Source organism: Urocitellus parryii, chromosome 8 (genome assembly GCF_045843805.1).
Source record: "Urocitellus parryii isolate mUroPar1 chromosome 8, mUroPar1.hap1, whole genome shotgun sequence".
NCBI lineage: Eukaryota > Metazoa > Chordata > Mammalia > Rodentia > Sciuridae > Urocitellus > Urocitellus parryii.
Genome location: NC_135538.1, coordinates 52,519,466 through 52,536,744, shown reverse-complemented (window position 1 = coordinate 52,536,744; position 17,279 = coordinate 52,519,466). Strand labels below are relative to the sequence as shown.

Below are 17,279 nucleotides of genomic sequence, written 5' to 3'. Positions count from 1 at the left end.
TGAGATTGGCAAGGTGATTTGGAGTGAAGGTCATTTCTAAGATTCTGGTAACTTTCATTACCATGGACATGAGTCATCTGATAGCTGGGATCATTAGCTTGAAACAGAAAGGAGGCATTTCATTTATATAGCAGATATTTATTAAGTACCTACTATGTGTTTGGAAATATTCTAGACACTGAGGATACAGTAAAGAACAAGACTGATGAAGTTCTCTAGGGCCTTTCTGTTCTAGGGTAGGCAGACAGGAATTAAACTAATAAACTAATAAGAGTTTCCTATTAGAATTAATGCCCAGAAGGCCACAAACCAGGGAAATGGTGATTGGGACAGGTAAGAGTCAGATACTATCTTAGGTTAGGTTTTGGGGAAGTTCTCTGAGGAGTTAACATTTAAGCTGAAATGTGAATGAAAAGGAAGAGTGTGTCATGAGATCACTGGTTAAGAATATTTGAAGCAGAGAGAACATATACAAAAGACCAGAACAAACTTGGCACCCAGAGGACTGGGTAAGAGGCACAGAGGAAGCTGCAATGAGATGGAGTAAGGAATGGGCGAGGACCAGATCCACAGGGCCTCGCACCTGTGATTAGCTTAGCTGTGATTCTGAATCCACCCAGTGGGAAGCCACTGGAGGATTTTAAGTGAAGAGTGGCATCATCTGATTTACATCCCTAAAAGGTAATAGTAGGTTCCTCCTGGAGGATGAATTGTTGGTGGCAAGGGATAGAAGCAAAGAGGAAAGTAGGAGGAAACTCAAGAGAAGTGTGGTTTCACAGCAACCTAGAAGAGAAAGTGTTTTTAGAAGGAAGGAGTGAGTAGCAGTGCTGATTAGAGAAATGCATTATTGGTTTAGGCAACAGGAAATTTATTGATGACCTTAATGAGTGAGTTTTGGTGGGTGGTGACCTTGCAAGCCTCCCTGGGGCGAATTTAGGAAAAATGGGAAGAGAGTAAGGAGACATGGGAATAGAAAACAGTCTTTCAAAAAATGCTGCTGCAAAATGGTACGAAGAAGTAGGTCTGTATCTGGAGGGAAAATGAAGTGAAAGGATCATTTCTAAGATAGGAGTCACTACAGGTTCTCAGTGTGTTCATGAAAGGAGTCTGCACAGAGGCAGATGTTGGTGACACTGGCCAAAGAGTGAGTAATTGCAGGAGAGAGATCCTCAAAAGGGCACTATGAGTTATTTTGCATTTTTATTGAAATCCTGAATTTCATTATCTTTGGTGTTGATTAATTCGTTGGAATTTTCCTGTATTAAATTGAACCATATGAAATTACCAATATGCATTCACTTCTGACCTATAAAAGCAGCAGTTTCATAGAAATCTAATAGTTTAATTTAGATAAGTTTAAATTTCTTTCAGGGTCCTTAAAATTTATATACCTTTTTAATTTGAAAAAAAAATCTCAAACTTACTTATGGTTAAAAATATAGAACAAAGAATACCCTCTTCTGACCCAATCATTTGCAAATAAGTTGTAGACCTGATATCCTTTCTCTCCTAACACTTTAGTAGGTATTTCCTAAAAATAAGAATATTCTCCTACAAAGTCAAATATAATCAGTAGGGTTTTGCCAGTTGTTCCAATAATGGCCTTTAATGCAAGAAAATGCAGTCCAGAATCTCATATTGGAACCCATCCCTATTCTTCCTTGATCTCCATGACCTTGATATTTTGAAGAATGCAGGCCAGTTATTTTGTAGAATGGCCATGGATTTGATTTGTCATGATTATCTTCAAATTATGAATCAAATCAAAGTGTGGTAGCCAGCCTTCAAATTGGCCTCACCTTTGTTATTCATATCCTTACATAATCTCCTCTCATTTGTACCGGGGTCAATCTTAGGATCAAGAACTTTAGTTAGTCAGCTTGCTGTTGTTATAACAAAATACCTGAGATAATTAGTTCATAAGGAGAAAATGTTTATTTTGGTTCACAATTTTGGAGGTTCCATGATCGATTGACCCCTCAACTTTGAGTCTGTGGTGAGGTAGCACATCATGGCAGGAGTGTGTAGCAGAACAGTCCTGCTTACATAAGGAGCCAGGGAGCAAAAAAGAAAGAGGAAGAGGTGAGGGTCCCACAATCCCCTTTGAGAGCACATCCTCAAATGATCTAAAAATTTCCCATTAGGCCCTTCCCCTTAAAAGTTTATTAGCCATGGCCTAGGGACTCAAGCCTTTACCACATGGGCCTTTGGGGAAGAGTCAAGATTCAAACTATAGAAAAGAGCATACAGTAGAAGTGACAATGTTATAAAAGTGATTTGTTGAATCACTTATTCTGTGGAAGGCAAGCTCATGTTGGTAACAGCCCCATAGATAGGCTCATAAGAAACTCAAGCATCTAGCTGCCAATGAGAAACTGAGGACTGTCAACCAAGTGGGTGAGCTCAGAAATGTATTCCCCAGCCCCAGGAAGTCTTAAGTTGTTGTAGCTGTAGCCAACAGCTTGACTGCAACCTTGTGAGAGACCTTGAATCAGAACCACCAATCTAAGCCACCACTAGAGTACTGAAATTGTAATACAGTAAAAGTTCATCAGCTTAAGATAAGAAGGAATGCTGGCAGAAACATCACAGAAGTGACGGTGAGTTTTTTTCATTGTATCCAATCAGGTGGTGCACAATTTCAGTCCTATTGCTGATGATGTTTATTTTGATTTCAGAGCTTTCTTTTAATTAATGAATATTTCACAGAAGATACTTTGAAACTATATAAATATCCTTTTTTCATCTAGCATTCCATTTTTCATGTATTTATTTTTCTCAATATGAAATCTTGAGTTACTGTTTATTCAATGAGGTATAACCTGTTATAGTCATGATTTATTTTGATGTTCAAATTGTCCCTAATTTTACCAGATCCCTTTAGCCTGCTCCTGTGTCCTTTGGGCATGTCCTCATCATTCTTAGAGCACTTCCCTGATTTCTGGCACAAGATGTTTTAGGCTCATCATGTTCTTTGCCTGTCCTCGCCTTGAAATCAGTCATTTCTCCAAGGATCCCTGTTTCTTTTTAGTGGAAAATGGTATTAAAGCCAGGATCTGGGCACTAGGTGTACCTATGCCCACTGCAGAGTCTCTGCTCCCAGGCCCATTCAAAGAGCATACACACATTGCACGTGTGTGTGTGTGTGTACATGTAAGTAAAATATATGCATCTGTTTTACTTTTGTACTGGAGATTTCTTAGTCACATCTCCAGCCCTTTTTATGTTTTATTTTGAAACCAGGTCTCACTAAGTTGCTTAAGGCCTTGCTAAATTGCTAAGGCTGGCCTCAAAATTGTGATCCTCCTGCCTCACCCTCCCAAGTTGCTGGGATAATGAGAATGCACCACATACCTGGTGAATGTGTTTTATATATTTTAGAACATAAATATGTATTTGATATTTACTTATAAATAACATATGTATATTTAAATCTCTAAGTTCATAGTGATAGCTCTAACTGTAGGATATCCAGGGTTTATTCTATCCTTTTTCCTTTTCATATTAGTTAACCATCTTCTCCAACAGTGAGGGATTTAGCTCCCATTACCCTTATTATAGTATTATATTTATTGATCCAATTAACCTGCCCATATGTAACCAGTCTCCCATCACCCTACATTCGCCCCTTTCCTCATGTGGATGCCCCCCCATTCAGGCTGTGACTCCCATTGTAGGGACAACATACTCGAGCATGCATCCTTCACCTTGCTTGGGCTTTGAATCCTCGAGGTGCCCCATTGCAGTGTGAATAGCCTTCGCATGCCATTTGAGCTCCAGCTCCCCCAGGCTGTCACAGGCTGCCTCCCTGTGCAGATGTCCACCCATCTCCTGGTTTGGGGACTGGCTGTGCAAACCAGAGAGGAAAAGGAGGAGCAGCCCTTCATAAGTTTATAATAAATTTCAGACTGAAAGGAGCATTCTACTCTGCCACAGATGAATTTTTTGTTTCTTCTGTAATCATGGTTCCAAATTTGTGGTTATACTCAAAGACCTTGGGAAGCTATAGAAATACAAATCTCAAAGCAAACAACAATAAAACAGGAGAAACCAAAGTGTCCCTAGTAAATGATTAAACAGGTTATTGGGTAGGAGGTACTCAGTTTTATTCTGGACTTTTGGTTACTCTAAATTTTCTACGTTTATTATTTTATTTATGTTAATGATACTAACAGATTATAGGCTATGATTTCTTTATAGTATTTTGTATCAAAAATACAACTAACATTATTATTTTTAAAAAGGGATTATAAAATACAGAATTCAAATCCCCCTTGCTGGAGATTCTGATCCAGCATGCCTGGCCTGAGGCCTGCTAATCTGTGCTTTATAACATTCTCCATCTGGATGTAATGATCGGCCAGGTTGGGAAATATGGCTCCATTGGACCCTTCCCAGAAATTTGCTGGGCAGCTCTCTGCATATCCAGTGGGCAGACAGTGCACCCAGCACTCCTCACATACTCACAGTCACTCAGGGGAAGCATGATGAGTGTCTTTATGAAAGCTCAAGACAGTTAGGTGTTGCTTTGAAGGCTCAGACCCTACTGATACCTTATTCCAGTGGTATATTGATTTCTTCTGATTCCCTGATTCTTATTGTTAGTGAAGTAAAGGAAACCCCTGAAAAGATGAATGTAAGTACGCCTTGGAATTGTCAAGGTCAGCAAAAATGAGTGACATCTGAGAAACTGTCACTGCCAAGAGAAGCCTACTACATGACTACTAATGTAATATATCCTGGATGGCGCCCTAGAACAGAAAAAGGGAATTTGATAAAAATTAAGTATAGACTAATATAATTGCAGCAGATGTATCATAATAAAGAAAGATGTTAATAATTCAGAAAATTGGGTGAAGGGCATGTGGGAATGCTGTACTCTACATAGTAATTCTATAAACCTAAAATGGCTCTGAAATTTTTTTGAAAAAAGATGCAGATTGCAAAACATGTAACAATGTGACACAAACTCAATGGTGTAGTACTTTGTAAATAATCAGGAAAAGGTGCACCTACCAGAATGGGCATGAAAAATTAAGTAGGGTGTCATCACCTGCATGTGAGAGACAAGACACATGGCCATGCAACTCACTGACAGACCACAGCGCCTGCCGTAACAGGAAATGTGAGTACAGAAGGGACACAGCTCCCAAAAGGTCACTGTGTAAATGTCTCATAGATGACCAGTTGCCCCAAGGGAAAAATCTGGCCCTGCTTACAGGCAGGGAGAAAGGGTGACTGTGGCAGGAGCTGTTGCATTCTTTGTCTTTTGTGAACAGCTGTTGTGTGCTTCATGTGCCACCTTCATGGCCGAAATGCCCTCTCAGACCCAGTGCTGTGCAGTATAACCAGTCCCTGTCCCCTGTGGCTTAAAGCAAAGCACTCTGTCATTAAACAGCAGGTGAGCATTCAAGTTGGAGCCCAAAACAATGCAGCCATGTATCATTGGCTGCAGAAAAACTGCAGGTCTTTTTATACTAAGGTAGGTAATATGTCCACAAATGGAAGTGGAACCATCCAGCTTAATAGACCAATCTCCCGGGAATGATTCCCCAAATCATTACATTCCCAATTGGAAGCATTTACCTGTTTCAGGTCAGAAACTCATCATGCTTCATTTCTTTAAAACTGGAAGTTTTATTACAAAACAAAAATGACATTTTTACATTATAATTCTCAAAGAGAACATAAAAAGAATATTTTTCCATTCCTAGATCAGTAAAAAATATTTACGACTGTGGCTAAAACATAAAAAGTACTACCATTATCACTTTTGTGTGTGCGTGTGATGGACTATCTTTTCTGTTCCCTTGGGGAGTCATGTGGAGCCTGGGTACCTGCTCCTGATTAAAATAAGGAGGCTGGAGCTGGATGCGCTTTACACATTGGCTGGCTGTGGTGGTCAGGGGTCAGTTGCAGAAAGATAATCCACTCTAGGTGAACAGAAAGTGATTTTTTCTAAGATTGAGGGCTGAAGAAAAAGACTGTGGACCAAACTTCCAGGAATGATTCCCAGGGCCATACAGCAAACTGCCAGAGTAGCTGCTCCATCTGCATTGATCGCAGGTGATCGCAGCAGCTGCTGGCTCTAAACCAACCACATCAGCTAGATTCAGGAAGCTGCCACTGCACTAGCCAACTCAAGAACACATTGCCTTTGCCACAGTCTGCACAGTAGAAACCCACATCCTGCTTCTTTCCACATGATTTAGTTCCAAATCAAAGCATCGCGGGAACACAAGCAGTACATAGTCACATGTTTTAACCTAAATTGCAAGAGAGTCTGGTATTGCTTTTTGCTTTCCAGTTTCTATATACACTAGAAGGGAAGTTCAAGTGGATATTGGAGGAATGTGATCTATGTTATCCTACAGTCTGTCTATCTGGCCACTCAGTTATCCTGCCTATATAGTAGAACTTAGAAGTAGAACTTAGAAGTAGAACTCGGTTATCCTGCCTATATAGTAGAACTTAGAAGTCCAAGATCTCTGGACATGTGCAACTGTCTTCATTGAGGTTTCTTGTAACCTACTGACCTATAAACAGAGAGACTGCCCATCTGCTCCCAGATCCAGTGTGGCAAAGGAAAGTAAAAACTCTTGGGAACAGTGATAAGTGAGCTGCTGCATCTGGACACCTGTGGTGAGCAGCTGTCTCCAAGGAGAGCAAAGCCCTCGCAGGAGGTGGGAAAGAGCTGCAGGGAGGGCAGCCCTGGATAAGGAGAGGCAGCGTGGCAAGGCTTCCCAGCGACAAGGAAGAGTGGGGTCATGCAGACAACAGTACCTCAAATTTACGGGTCAGTTTGAGGGATAGGTGAAAAATATCCTTGTTAAAATAGATGTGACTGATGAGTTCTTAGAAAAAGACATCAGCGGGGCTGGGGTTGTGGCTCAGTGGTAGAGCGCTTGCCTAGCACGTGTGAGGACCTGGATTCGATCCTCAGCACCACATAAAAATAAAAAAAATTTAAAAAAAGATGTTGTGTTCAACTACAACGAAAAAATAAGTATTTTTTTTTTAAAAAGAAAAAGAGAGCAGCACAGTTTTAAAAGTCTCTCTGAATCTTCAAACAGAAACAGAAAACAACTAAATGGCAAAGCTCAATATCCACAGATAACACTTCAAAACTACAAAGTGCCCCACAAATGTCAAAATATAGGCAGGTGTGGAGGTAAATACCAACAGCCATCCACCTGCATGACGCAGTATTTGTTCAAGGGAAAGAAGCAAAGAGGGAACATTGGGCATCTGATAGTCCTGAGAACAGGGGACCCCAGAATAGCTAACAAGTGCTCATGATAAATCACTGCAGTGACTCTGAGCAGAGCAGCTGACACCAAGAGGCATTTCACCCAACTTGATACCAGGTCATTGTGGTCCCAGGCTGCTTAGTGAGTTCTGAAAGGGGCTGGGGCCTTCACATACTTTCCTTGAAAGAAAGTGAAAGTCCACTTAAAAGTGGGTGAAGGCAACCCAAGGGCAGTCTTAGCAAGCTGTCTTGATTTCTAATACGTCACTAGTTTCCCTGAACTAAAACCCCCTTCTCAGGACTCAGGAAAACTAATTTTTCAAAATGAGCAATAAAAGAGTACCAAGGGCCATTTCCATATAAAGATATCTGAAGAACAACAGAACACAGACAGAATAACATCCCTATAGTCAATGAAAGCATCCAGAAAGAAGTCAGTGAGAGCTCAAAAGGGAACTATTTCAAAGTGAGCTAAAATACAAAACTTTAAAACTCAAAAAGAAATAAAGATTTAAAGAGAATTTAGGAGAAAGTATTAAATACTGACAACAGTATTTAATACAACAGGCAAAGAAGATTTAACGTAGGAAATAGGAGTCTTAAAACAGCAAAGCAAAGCAAGGGGACAGGAAAAAATATTTAAAATAGTGAAAAAATCCTGGAATAAAAAGTTACCTAAAATTATGTATTGAAAGAACACACCACATACCTGAGAATATTGACCCAGAATGATTAACACCAGGATGTAGTATATGTTAACTGTACTTTAAAGGGGAAAAAAAATCTGCAAGGTATGGCCCCTCATGCCTCTAATCCCAGCAGCTCAGGAGGCTGAGACAGGAGGATCACAAGTTGAAAGCCAGCCTCAGCAATGGCTAGGCAGTAAGCAACTCAGTGAGACCCTGTCTCTAATAAAATACAAAAAAATAAGGCTGAGGATGTGGCTCAGTGGTTGAGCACCCCCTGAGTTCAATCCATGGTACCTCCTGCCCACAAAAAGTAGGGAAAATCCTTTAGACATCCAGACAAAAAGAGCAAGTGATTTTTAAGAGAAGGAAAATTATTATCATAAAGCTTTTTCCATACAAGACTTTAGGCTAGAAAAAAGAATATAGAGTAATATATTTCAGATTCTCAAGGAAAGAAAATGTGGGCTGGGAATTTTATTTTCAACACTTTTAAGTATAAAAGCAGAGACATTTTGTTATCAATGAATAAGAACTCGGGAGGTATTATTCTCTTGAACCCTCCTTGTGGAGACTAGTGGAGAATGAGCTTTAGATAATTAAAATGACATTGCTATGGTTTGGATCAGTAACTCCCACAGACCCATGTATTAAAGACTAGGTCCCATCTCATGGCATTACTGTGAATTGGTAGAACCTTTAGGAGGTAGGGCCTAGAGCAAGGAAATCAGAGCACTTGGGACATGCCCACGAAGGACCCTGGCCCCCCTTTCTTTCTTTGCTTCTAGATGTCATGAGGTAAGCAGCTGCCTCTGCCATGCCCTCTCGCCATGGGCCCAAAAGCAGTGGAACAATTGATCATGAACTAAAACCTTCAAAATGGAGTCAAAATAAACCTTTCCTCTCTTTATAAATTGATTATAAATCTAATGAGAGAACTAAACAGAAAGCTAGCACAGATATTAACAAAACACCCATCATGAATACTAAATTATAGTTGCCTATAGAACTAAAATGAGGGTATAAGGGGAGAGAGGGGATGTTATTGGTATCTGCTAAAATAATGTATAATCTAGTGCAACTCTGAAAAAATTAGGAAGGCAATAGGGAAAGTATATACAAACAAAGTCTGTTTTCAGGAATCATTTTGATAGCGGTTTTGTTATTTTGAAGCTGTTATATGTTTACTAAGGGATTAAATAAACATGGAGTATATGAGGATCAATTGTAGCTCAGTGGTACAGCACTTGCCTAGCACTTGTGAGCTCTGGGTTCAATCCCCAGTACCACAAAAAGGAGGGGTATTTTAATTCTATCATCCTTTTGTCGTTTCACAAACAGGATTCTCCTGGGCATGGCTTTTATTTACACATGCATGCACACATACAATGGCCCAATAACAGTGAGAATTCCTAGTATCTGCATTATAGTCTTAAAATACCAATCCCCCCACTAATAGGACCCAGAGCTCTGGGAGAGGTATCTGATTCCAGGACTGTGTTAGGATATGTACAGACTAAGCCTGGAAGTTCTTGTCAATCCATATAATAAAAAAGCAATCAGAGATACTAGGGTCATATCAAAAGGACTCAGGAATAAACCTGAAGAGGATAATTTGAATTTCCTGGAATGGAATAAAACTCAACAAGTATGTTTAAAATCCTACATTTGTAATGATGATTTTTAAAAAATTATGGTCACTTTAGAAGGATAATAAGGATTTCATTATCACAGGGAAAGAATTAAGCATATGATTCAAAGAATCATATAAACTTGTACCACTGGGTAAACAGATGAGAGATAAAATACTTAACAAACACATAATTAAAGGACTGAATAGTCATAAGTGCTATGTAGAGGTATATTATAATGGGCTTAGAAAGACAAAGGTACACAGAATTTTTGAGGAAAAAAATAACAGGAAAGACATTTTAGAATAGTGCTGTCCAACAGAACTTTCTGTGATGATGGAAATATCCTGTGGGGAGGCAGCCAGCGCCTTGTTGGGAGGTGGTTCTTCCTGCTCAGTGGGGTGTAAGCCACCTGGGAAATAGTAAAAGCTAGAATAATTAGTGAAGGACAAATGACAAAGTATAGTTTGTAAAGGAGAGCCCCTGTTAGGTCCAGCCCACACAGGAGCTGGAGTTGAACAACTAAAAAATGACTCCCATGGTTTATTTAAGGGGGTACTTCAAAGGCGGAGTCAAAATAAACCTTCAGAGATTTCAAGGCATCTTGGCAGGTCACACCCATCTCAGAGGGGCTGTGTGGCTACAACAGGTTACCCCACCTCTGGTGCTGTGTGGGACCAGGCAGAGCGGAATAGAAATCCACATGTCTCTGGGCAGTTGATCAGAAGAAATGTCCACTGGAAGTTCCCAGATACTGGATTATCGTATTCACTAGAATACGATGCACAACACAGCCCACAAACGGTTCTCAACAATGTCCCATGTCTAGACTTTCCACTATGGTAGCCATTAGCCACAGGTGGCTATCAAGCACTTGACATGTGGCTAGTACTACAGAGAAACTATTTTTTTAAATATTGAATTTTTATTAATTTAAATATACATATAAATAGCTACTTATGGCTAATGGCTACCATATTGGACAAGTGTAGTTCAAGAGCTGCATTTGGGATTCAGACATCTGTATACTGGTCCACAGAATTGGGGTAATATTCCTTGATTTTTTAATATGAAGAAACAAACACATTCTCACTGTATCATCTTGATAGAATACTCTTAGGTAGTATTTGAGGTGGGGCTTCAGTGTGTGAATACCTTGTTGGAAAGATACAAATAATCTAATGAGAAAATTAAACAGAAGCAATGGACATCAACCAAATGTTAGAATGGTGCCCACAAACTGAGGTCTAAAACCACTGAGCATAATTAAAGCCATAATAATCAAAGCTCGAAAAAGAGAAACATATCAAGGTAATGTATATCATAGACCACACCACCACAACTTAGATCACAAGGATACTATTTCCTGGCAAGACCAGCAGAAAGACAAAGTGTTACTATTAAGAACATTTGCTAAGGTTTCGCACAACTAGGACCAAAGTATCTTAAGTGGAGCATAATTATTGTTTTGCTCTAATTATAGTTTTTAAGTAACTATTAGAGAAATGACCTAATGATGACCATCATTTGCAAACGAACTAGTCGGTCAAGGTCAAAGCCTTCCATAGGATCCTCTTCAGCTGTAATACTCTCTTGATTCTGTGACTCTATTGTGACCAATAAAGAATCATTTAGTTATATGAATATAATAACCTTGAGAGAAAAATTTAGAAAAGGGTTATTGGGAAAGGAAATATATTCAGCAACCAGAACTGTAAGTTTTCTGGAAATCTAAGTGGGGTTTGATATATGCCAAAACGCTAATCATAGAAAAAAGCATAAGATTTTAATATACAGAAAAATATTACATTTATAAAAATCATTGAAATTATACAAATATTTTATAGTATTTCAATCACCAACCATAAATCATCATGGCATTACTCAATTTTGAAAGGACTTCAGTTTGACTAATGAAATATTTTCTTATCAAATATTTTCTTATCATTGTTTGATGTGCAAGTTAGAAAAAAAATCAACAGGAACTATAAAGGACTCAGACATTAATTCTGTACCCAAGTAGAAGGTAGAGTTATTATCAGAAATGGTCATATCATAACCAGCCAAGTGAATAATACTACACTGAAGAAAGAGCTTAAAAGGGTACCAACAAAGATTTTCTTTAAAAACATCTGATTTGTCTAATGAATTTCTGCCTGAAGTGTTTCTCTTCTGTGAATGGAAAGTGTAGTTAAGGCCAAGTGCTCCATGTTTGAGGCAATAACAGTATGTGCTAAACAGCCCATAAATGAATTGGTAAATATATTATTCTAAATAAGACTGGAACATTCCTTGAGGGGAAGTACAGAACTCTCCTTGAAGATGGAACCAGGTTTTGAAGATAAAAGGAAATGAGCCTACAATGTTGCAATTATACTATTTTATCTGCAAAAATACTGCTGGCATTTGAATGAGGGAACAATAGGTCTTATCCTTTGGGGGCTATGAAAAGTGGTTTAAAAAAATACATTCCCTCTGCTTATGGCTAGGGGAGAAATGTGGATTTCTTAAATTTATTTTTATTTATTTATTTTACTATGAAAGTGCAATAACAAGCCAGCTCTCTCCACTGGAATGAATAATAAGATAGTCTCACAATTTCCACATCATTTAATGCTTAAATACTGGCCTTTTCATACAGAAACAGAAGCCATCTAAGCTAATAAAAAGACTGGTTTTGGAGTGTTGGAAGTGATACTGGATTTACTTCCATCTCTTTTTAATATCCCCAGAGACAAGGCAGAGACTATCAGCCCCTTGTGTGCGTCTTGGATGTCATTGTGCTTCTTTCCCACCTTGGAAATGCATAAGTCAATGGAGAGATCAAGTATCTACTCACTAGGAAGCGCATGCTAAATCTAATATTGCTGCTCACATCTTTACATTAGGGGTTAAATTTTGCCTTCCAAACGTAGGGCTCTGGTATTATTTAAAAAGAAGTTTCTTGCTTTAAAATGTTCAGTGCTGCTGCATTGACCGCAGTGAAAGCTCATTTAGTGTTTGACATAGCTCATCCGTACAGCCCATGGTGGTGGTGGATTTCTTAGACCAGAAGCTCTCAAGCTTTAGCAAGTATCCGGATCAGTTGGAAGGCCGCTAAAACACCTTTACTGGGCCTCACCCTCAGTGACTGACTCCAAAGGTCTGGAATAGGAGCTGAGAATTTATACTTCTGATATATTTCCTGGTGATGCCGACGTAGCTGGTATAAGGACCACAGTTTGAGAACCACTGTTTTAAGAGGATGAAGAGCTCGCTGTGATGGACTTCATGATGAAAAAGAGATTTCTTTGTGAATCCATTACTTCCTGCTCCTTTTTCTGATTATACCAATAATATTGGGAATGTCTTCTGCTTTTTTCTGTCCCAAATCCAGGAGTAAACATTTCAACATTACAATTTTATTTTACTTTTTTTTTTTTTTTTTTTTTTGGTATCAGGGATTGAACTCAGGGGCACTCAACCACTGAGCCACATCCCCAGCCCCATTTGTATTTTATTTAAAGACAGGGTCTCACTGAGGTGCTTAGAGCCTCGCTTTTTGCCGAGGCTGGCTTTGAACTCATGATCATCCTTCCTCAGCCTCCACAGTTTTATTGTTTAATGTAGACTTTGCATTGAGAAGAATAAAAAGGACCAAAGGAATAGTTGGTGCATTTTGTCACTCCCTGCACAGAGCCATAGTGGGGTGTTATTGCAAAACCTAAACCCACCTACCACTCCGTCTGAAGCCACTTAAGGCTAGTGTTTGACACTTCATATTTACAATGTTTGGAATCATTTCTCATTATTCCACGTGACATTGAAGCAATTTATGATGAGTAGGATGAGGACTCCTGATGGACTGACCAATAAGAAACCCACTGCAGTGGGTGGAAGTGGCTGGTTCTCATGGTCCTCTTTATGTTTGTCTCAGCGCTGCACCTTTGGCAGTTACTGGGCTCTGGTGCCTCCCTCTGCCTGCCCAGATGTGTGTTCAGCTGAGGCGTCTGGGACAGTAGCTTGAAAAATAAAGTAACAATTTGGTGACTTAGCAAGCTTCCTTCCTCAGCCAAGCATTTAAGTTTGAGTACTCAGAAGGTATCCTGGAACATCCATTCATTGGAGGTGGATATCTAATGATTCCTGCCTGAAACATCTTAGTCAATGTGCACGTTGTTTTGTGCAAATATCTGGCTTCAAAGACAGAACAGAAGCCATTAGTCCCATTTTATAAATAGACTTTAAGCATCTCATCTATAAAATGAAGAGCATAATCCTTGTGCTTCCTGCCTCCAAAGTAGATGTGAAATTTGAGTAATATATGCAAAAGAGCTTTGAGGAGGGGCAGATGTTGGACAGGTGCAGATATGTGGTTCCGGAGGAGTTGCTGTGATTGCTGCTTTGATGATAATCTCTGAAAATGCTAATGGAGCCACCTTTCTGAAGGGTCTGGTTAAATGGTTTGGCCCTGAATACTATCAACCATTAAAGAATTCTAGCATCTCACCTTGAATTATGCAAATGACTGTAGAGTTGCTGTTTTTTTCTGAGGGAAAATTGAGAAGAAGTGTTCATGTATTAATTATCCCAACCATTCACCATTATCAAGTGTCAACCACAGATGCTAGAAGAGCTATTTCTTATGCATTTTGAAGAAAAGCCCTGCCAGGCTGACAAATTGAAATTCAGACATCTCAGGCTTTTTTCACCTCTGGTGTTTATTTATTTTTATCTTTGGAACTTTTAAGTAAATCACTTTACCCTTTGGTTTTCATTTGCTTAAATAAGATGCATTCTAAGATTATGTGAAATTATTAGAGTGCTTTAAAAGTACATAGATTTCATAAATTACCTACCAAATTTGAGTTGAAATATGTTGTCCTGAGGTGAAAACAATTAATTGAGGTTGGCCTCCAGAAAGACTATTCCACCTCCACTTTTATTTTATTTCATTGTGAATTAATGTAGTCTCTAATTATCCCAGGATAGTGTTAGCACTGATTTTAGATGAAGGCAAAGTACATTGAGCTACCTTGACGGTTTCTGGAAGAATGAGAAAACCTCACATTAAATTGTGGTACATCCTATGAAGATAGAGCCCTTGGGGAGGACATGGTTTACTGTACCATTTTTGTCTTCCTTTGTGTGTCCAGAAAAATGTCACAGACCCTGCTAGCTCTAGGATCCAGTTCTGTTCTGACTATAGAGAATTTCCCCTAACATCAGGTCCCAACAGACCAAACAGTTGCAAACAGTATGCCTTTGGATTCCTCTAATGAAATACTGAAGAGCAAGGCTAAGGTCCCAGCCCAGCAGAAATAGATTCTCCAAGTTTTCTCACTCTGTGTTATCTTGGGTGTCCTGGTGTGGAGAAGCACCCCATCCCTCAACTCACACTGTATTGCACCTGTCTTGTTAGTTGGTTCATCCCTTGAGGGCCTGCCCCTAGCTAAGAATGTAATAACAAGTGGATGCTCCGATTATAAGTTGAGGGTGTGCCAGATACCTAGCTGCATCTTGACAAGGTCTTTCCAGAGACCATGCATTCCCCAGGGGATGGATGGAAGTTTCAGGCATTATGGAAGCCTGGGTGGGTGAGAACAGAGGGATATTTTTCAAAAGAAAGTTTCTTAGATGCTTTCTAAATTATCCCAAAAAGGAAGGAAGCTGCCTATTACAGATCCATAGTTCTTCATCCAAAAGTCTGAGGCCAGATAAGAATTAAGAATTAGATAGCACAGCAATTTGGTACATGTACCTCATAATAACACCTTACCAAGATCTGAGGCCATGTCTAATAAAAAACACCAATATTCACATGAAGTGGGGAGAATGCTGTTAGTTCAGGTTAGGATGTGACACCAATGAGTTTCAGTAGGGTTAGGCTTTGTGGCAAAGCAACTTGGTTGTTAAAACTTTCAGGATTTCAGAATTGCAATAAAAAATTAAACATTGGAGGCTGGGGCTGGGGCTTAGCGGTAGAGCGCTTGCCTGGTACGTGCGGGGTGCTGGGTTTGATCCTCAGGACCACATAAAAATGAATGAATAAAATAAAGGTATTGTGTCCAACTACAACTAAAAATATATTTTTTAAAAGATTAAACATTGCAATTGTTAATAGTAGTTCATGTTTACTAACATTTGGGGTGTGCCAGGCACTATGCTAAGTGAGCACTTTACTGAAGCAAATTCATTTATTCAACAACCATGGGAGGCAGAAATCATTAGTAACCCCCACTTCACTCATTCCTACTCATTATCTTTTAAAAACCCATTGCATGTTGTGTGCCTACCATGTGCCAAGGACAAAGAGCAAAATGTAGGTACAGCCCCCACCTAAACTTGCTCCCAGTCTTGTGGCAGCCAGATGGGGCTGCTAGCAGAGAAGCCTGCCCTCCCTTTGTCAGGGAAGGTGTCCAGGCAGGCACTGGTCCAGCACATCTTCCCGGCAGAGGAGGAAACCAGGCACTGCAGATGTCATTCCTATAGGCTCAGCTCCTTAATAGTAAGCACATTGTTCAAGGTCAACATTTCTCAAATGCTTTTGAGACCACAGCTCTCTGTGGTCTTTCATTTTGCTTTCTTTAATGCAACTGTCTTCTTTCTTCTATTACAGAACACCCATTTCTGCTTTCTCACAAGATAACATCTATGAAGTTCAGCCTCCAAGGGTAGACAGAAAATCTACAGAGATCTTCCAAGCCCACATCCAGGCCAGTCAAGGAATCATGCAGCCCCTAGGTAAAGAGGACACTTACATGTACCGAGAGTACATCAGAAACCGCTACCTGTGAAGAAGATGCAGGCCATGTGATAGCCCTGATGGGGACCCAGAAAGTTCCATTTGCTTAGGTTATCTGTTTTCTCTCATCATACAAATGTAATTTCCCAAAATTCCTTTGCATCTGAAGTTTTCCCATCTTTTTGTTCCTTACAAATAGATAATAAAGAAATGAGCAACTATGTTGTTATTGTTGCCTTTACTTTATTTTAGGAATAGTTTGTTTTGTGGTCAGTATAGTACCATAGCATCCTGTTATGAAACTTACAGGTATTTTGTGAGCACCTACTATGTGAGCACCTACAGGCTCCATGGCAAGGTCTAGGAATAGCACAGTAAGCAAAAAAGGCAAAAACTTTCTCTCTTAGGAGGAATGAAAGCAAAGTATTTTTATTATCACTTTTAAATTTATTCTGATGGTTTTAATGGTAACCTTATCGTTTGACACAAATTTTTGTTATTCTGAAACCTCTTGTTCTTAGGAAATAAATATTTGTGGATAAAGGGACCAAACATTAACAAAGTAATTTCCAATGGTTCAGGAAAAAAAGAATATATGATAAAGCAAGTGGAGGAAAATAGTAATTGGTAAATGTGGATAAAGAGCCAATGGGAGTTATTTGAGCTGTTCTAACAATTTTTCTGAAAATGTGAAATTATATCAAAATAAAACATTAAAATTATCATTCAGAATGACTTTTGTGATGTGCAGTTGTGTCACCGTATTTGATACTTGGTGTTCAGGCAGGTGGTGACTGATTATGTGCACAGCTGGTTTGTTCTCCGTACAAACACTATCGTGACAACTTTCTGCATTTCTAACAGTTTAATGCAAAGAATTTAATCTCATTATGTGTATGCATTTATTATAAATTGTCTCAGTTCTCTCTCTTCATAAATAACATAGAGAACCAAACTAGCTCATGGAAGAAGGAAAACCAGTAAGAGAA

At 39.2% G+C, this 17,279-nt stretch overlaps 1 protein-coding gene across 1 annotated transcript in view; it reads left to right on the top strand.

Annotated features, from left to right (window-relative positions):
• Fig4 (FIG4 phosphoinositide 5-phosphatase) overlaps positions 1–16,922 on the top strand; it is a 104,783-nt gene extending 87,861 nt beyond the window's left edge. Inside the window, exon 23 of the mRNA XM_026389612.2 lies at positions 16,165–16,922. Within this exon, the coding sequence (XP_026245397.1) occupies positions 16,165–16,342 (178 nt within the window). The 3' untranslated portion in view covers positions 16,343–16,922. The remainder of the gene's footprint in view (positions 1–16,164) is intronic.
• The last annotated feature ends 357 nt before the right edge of the window (positions 16,923–17,279 follow it).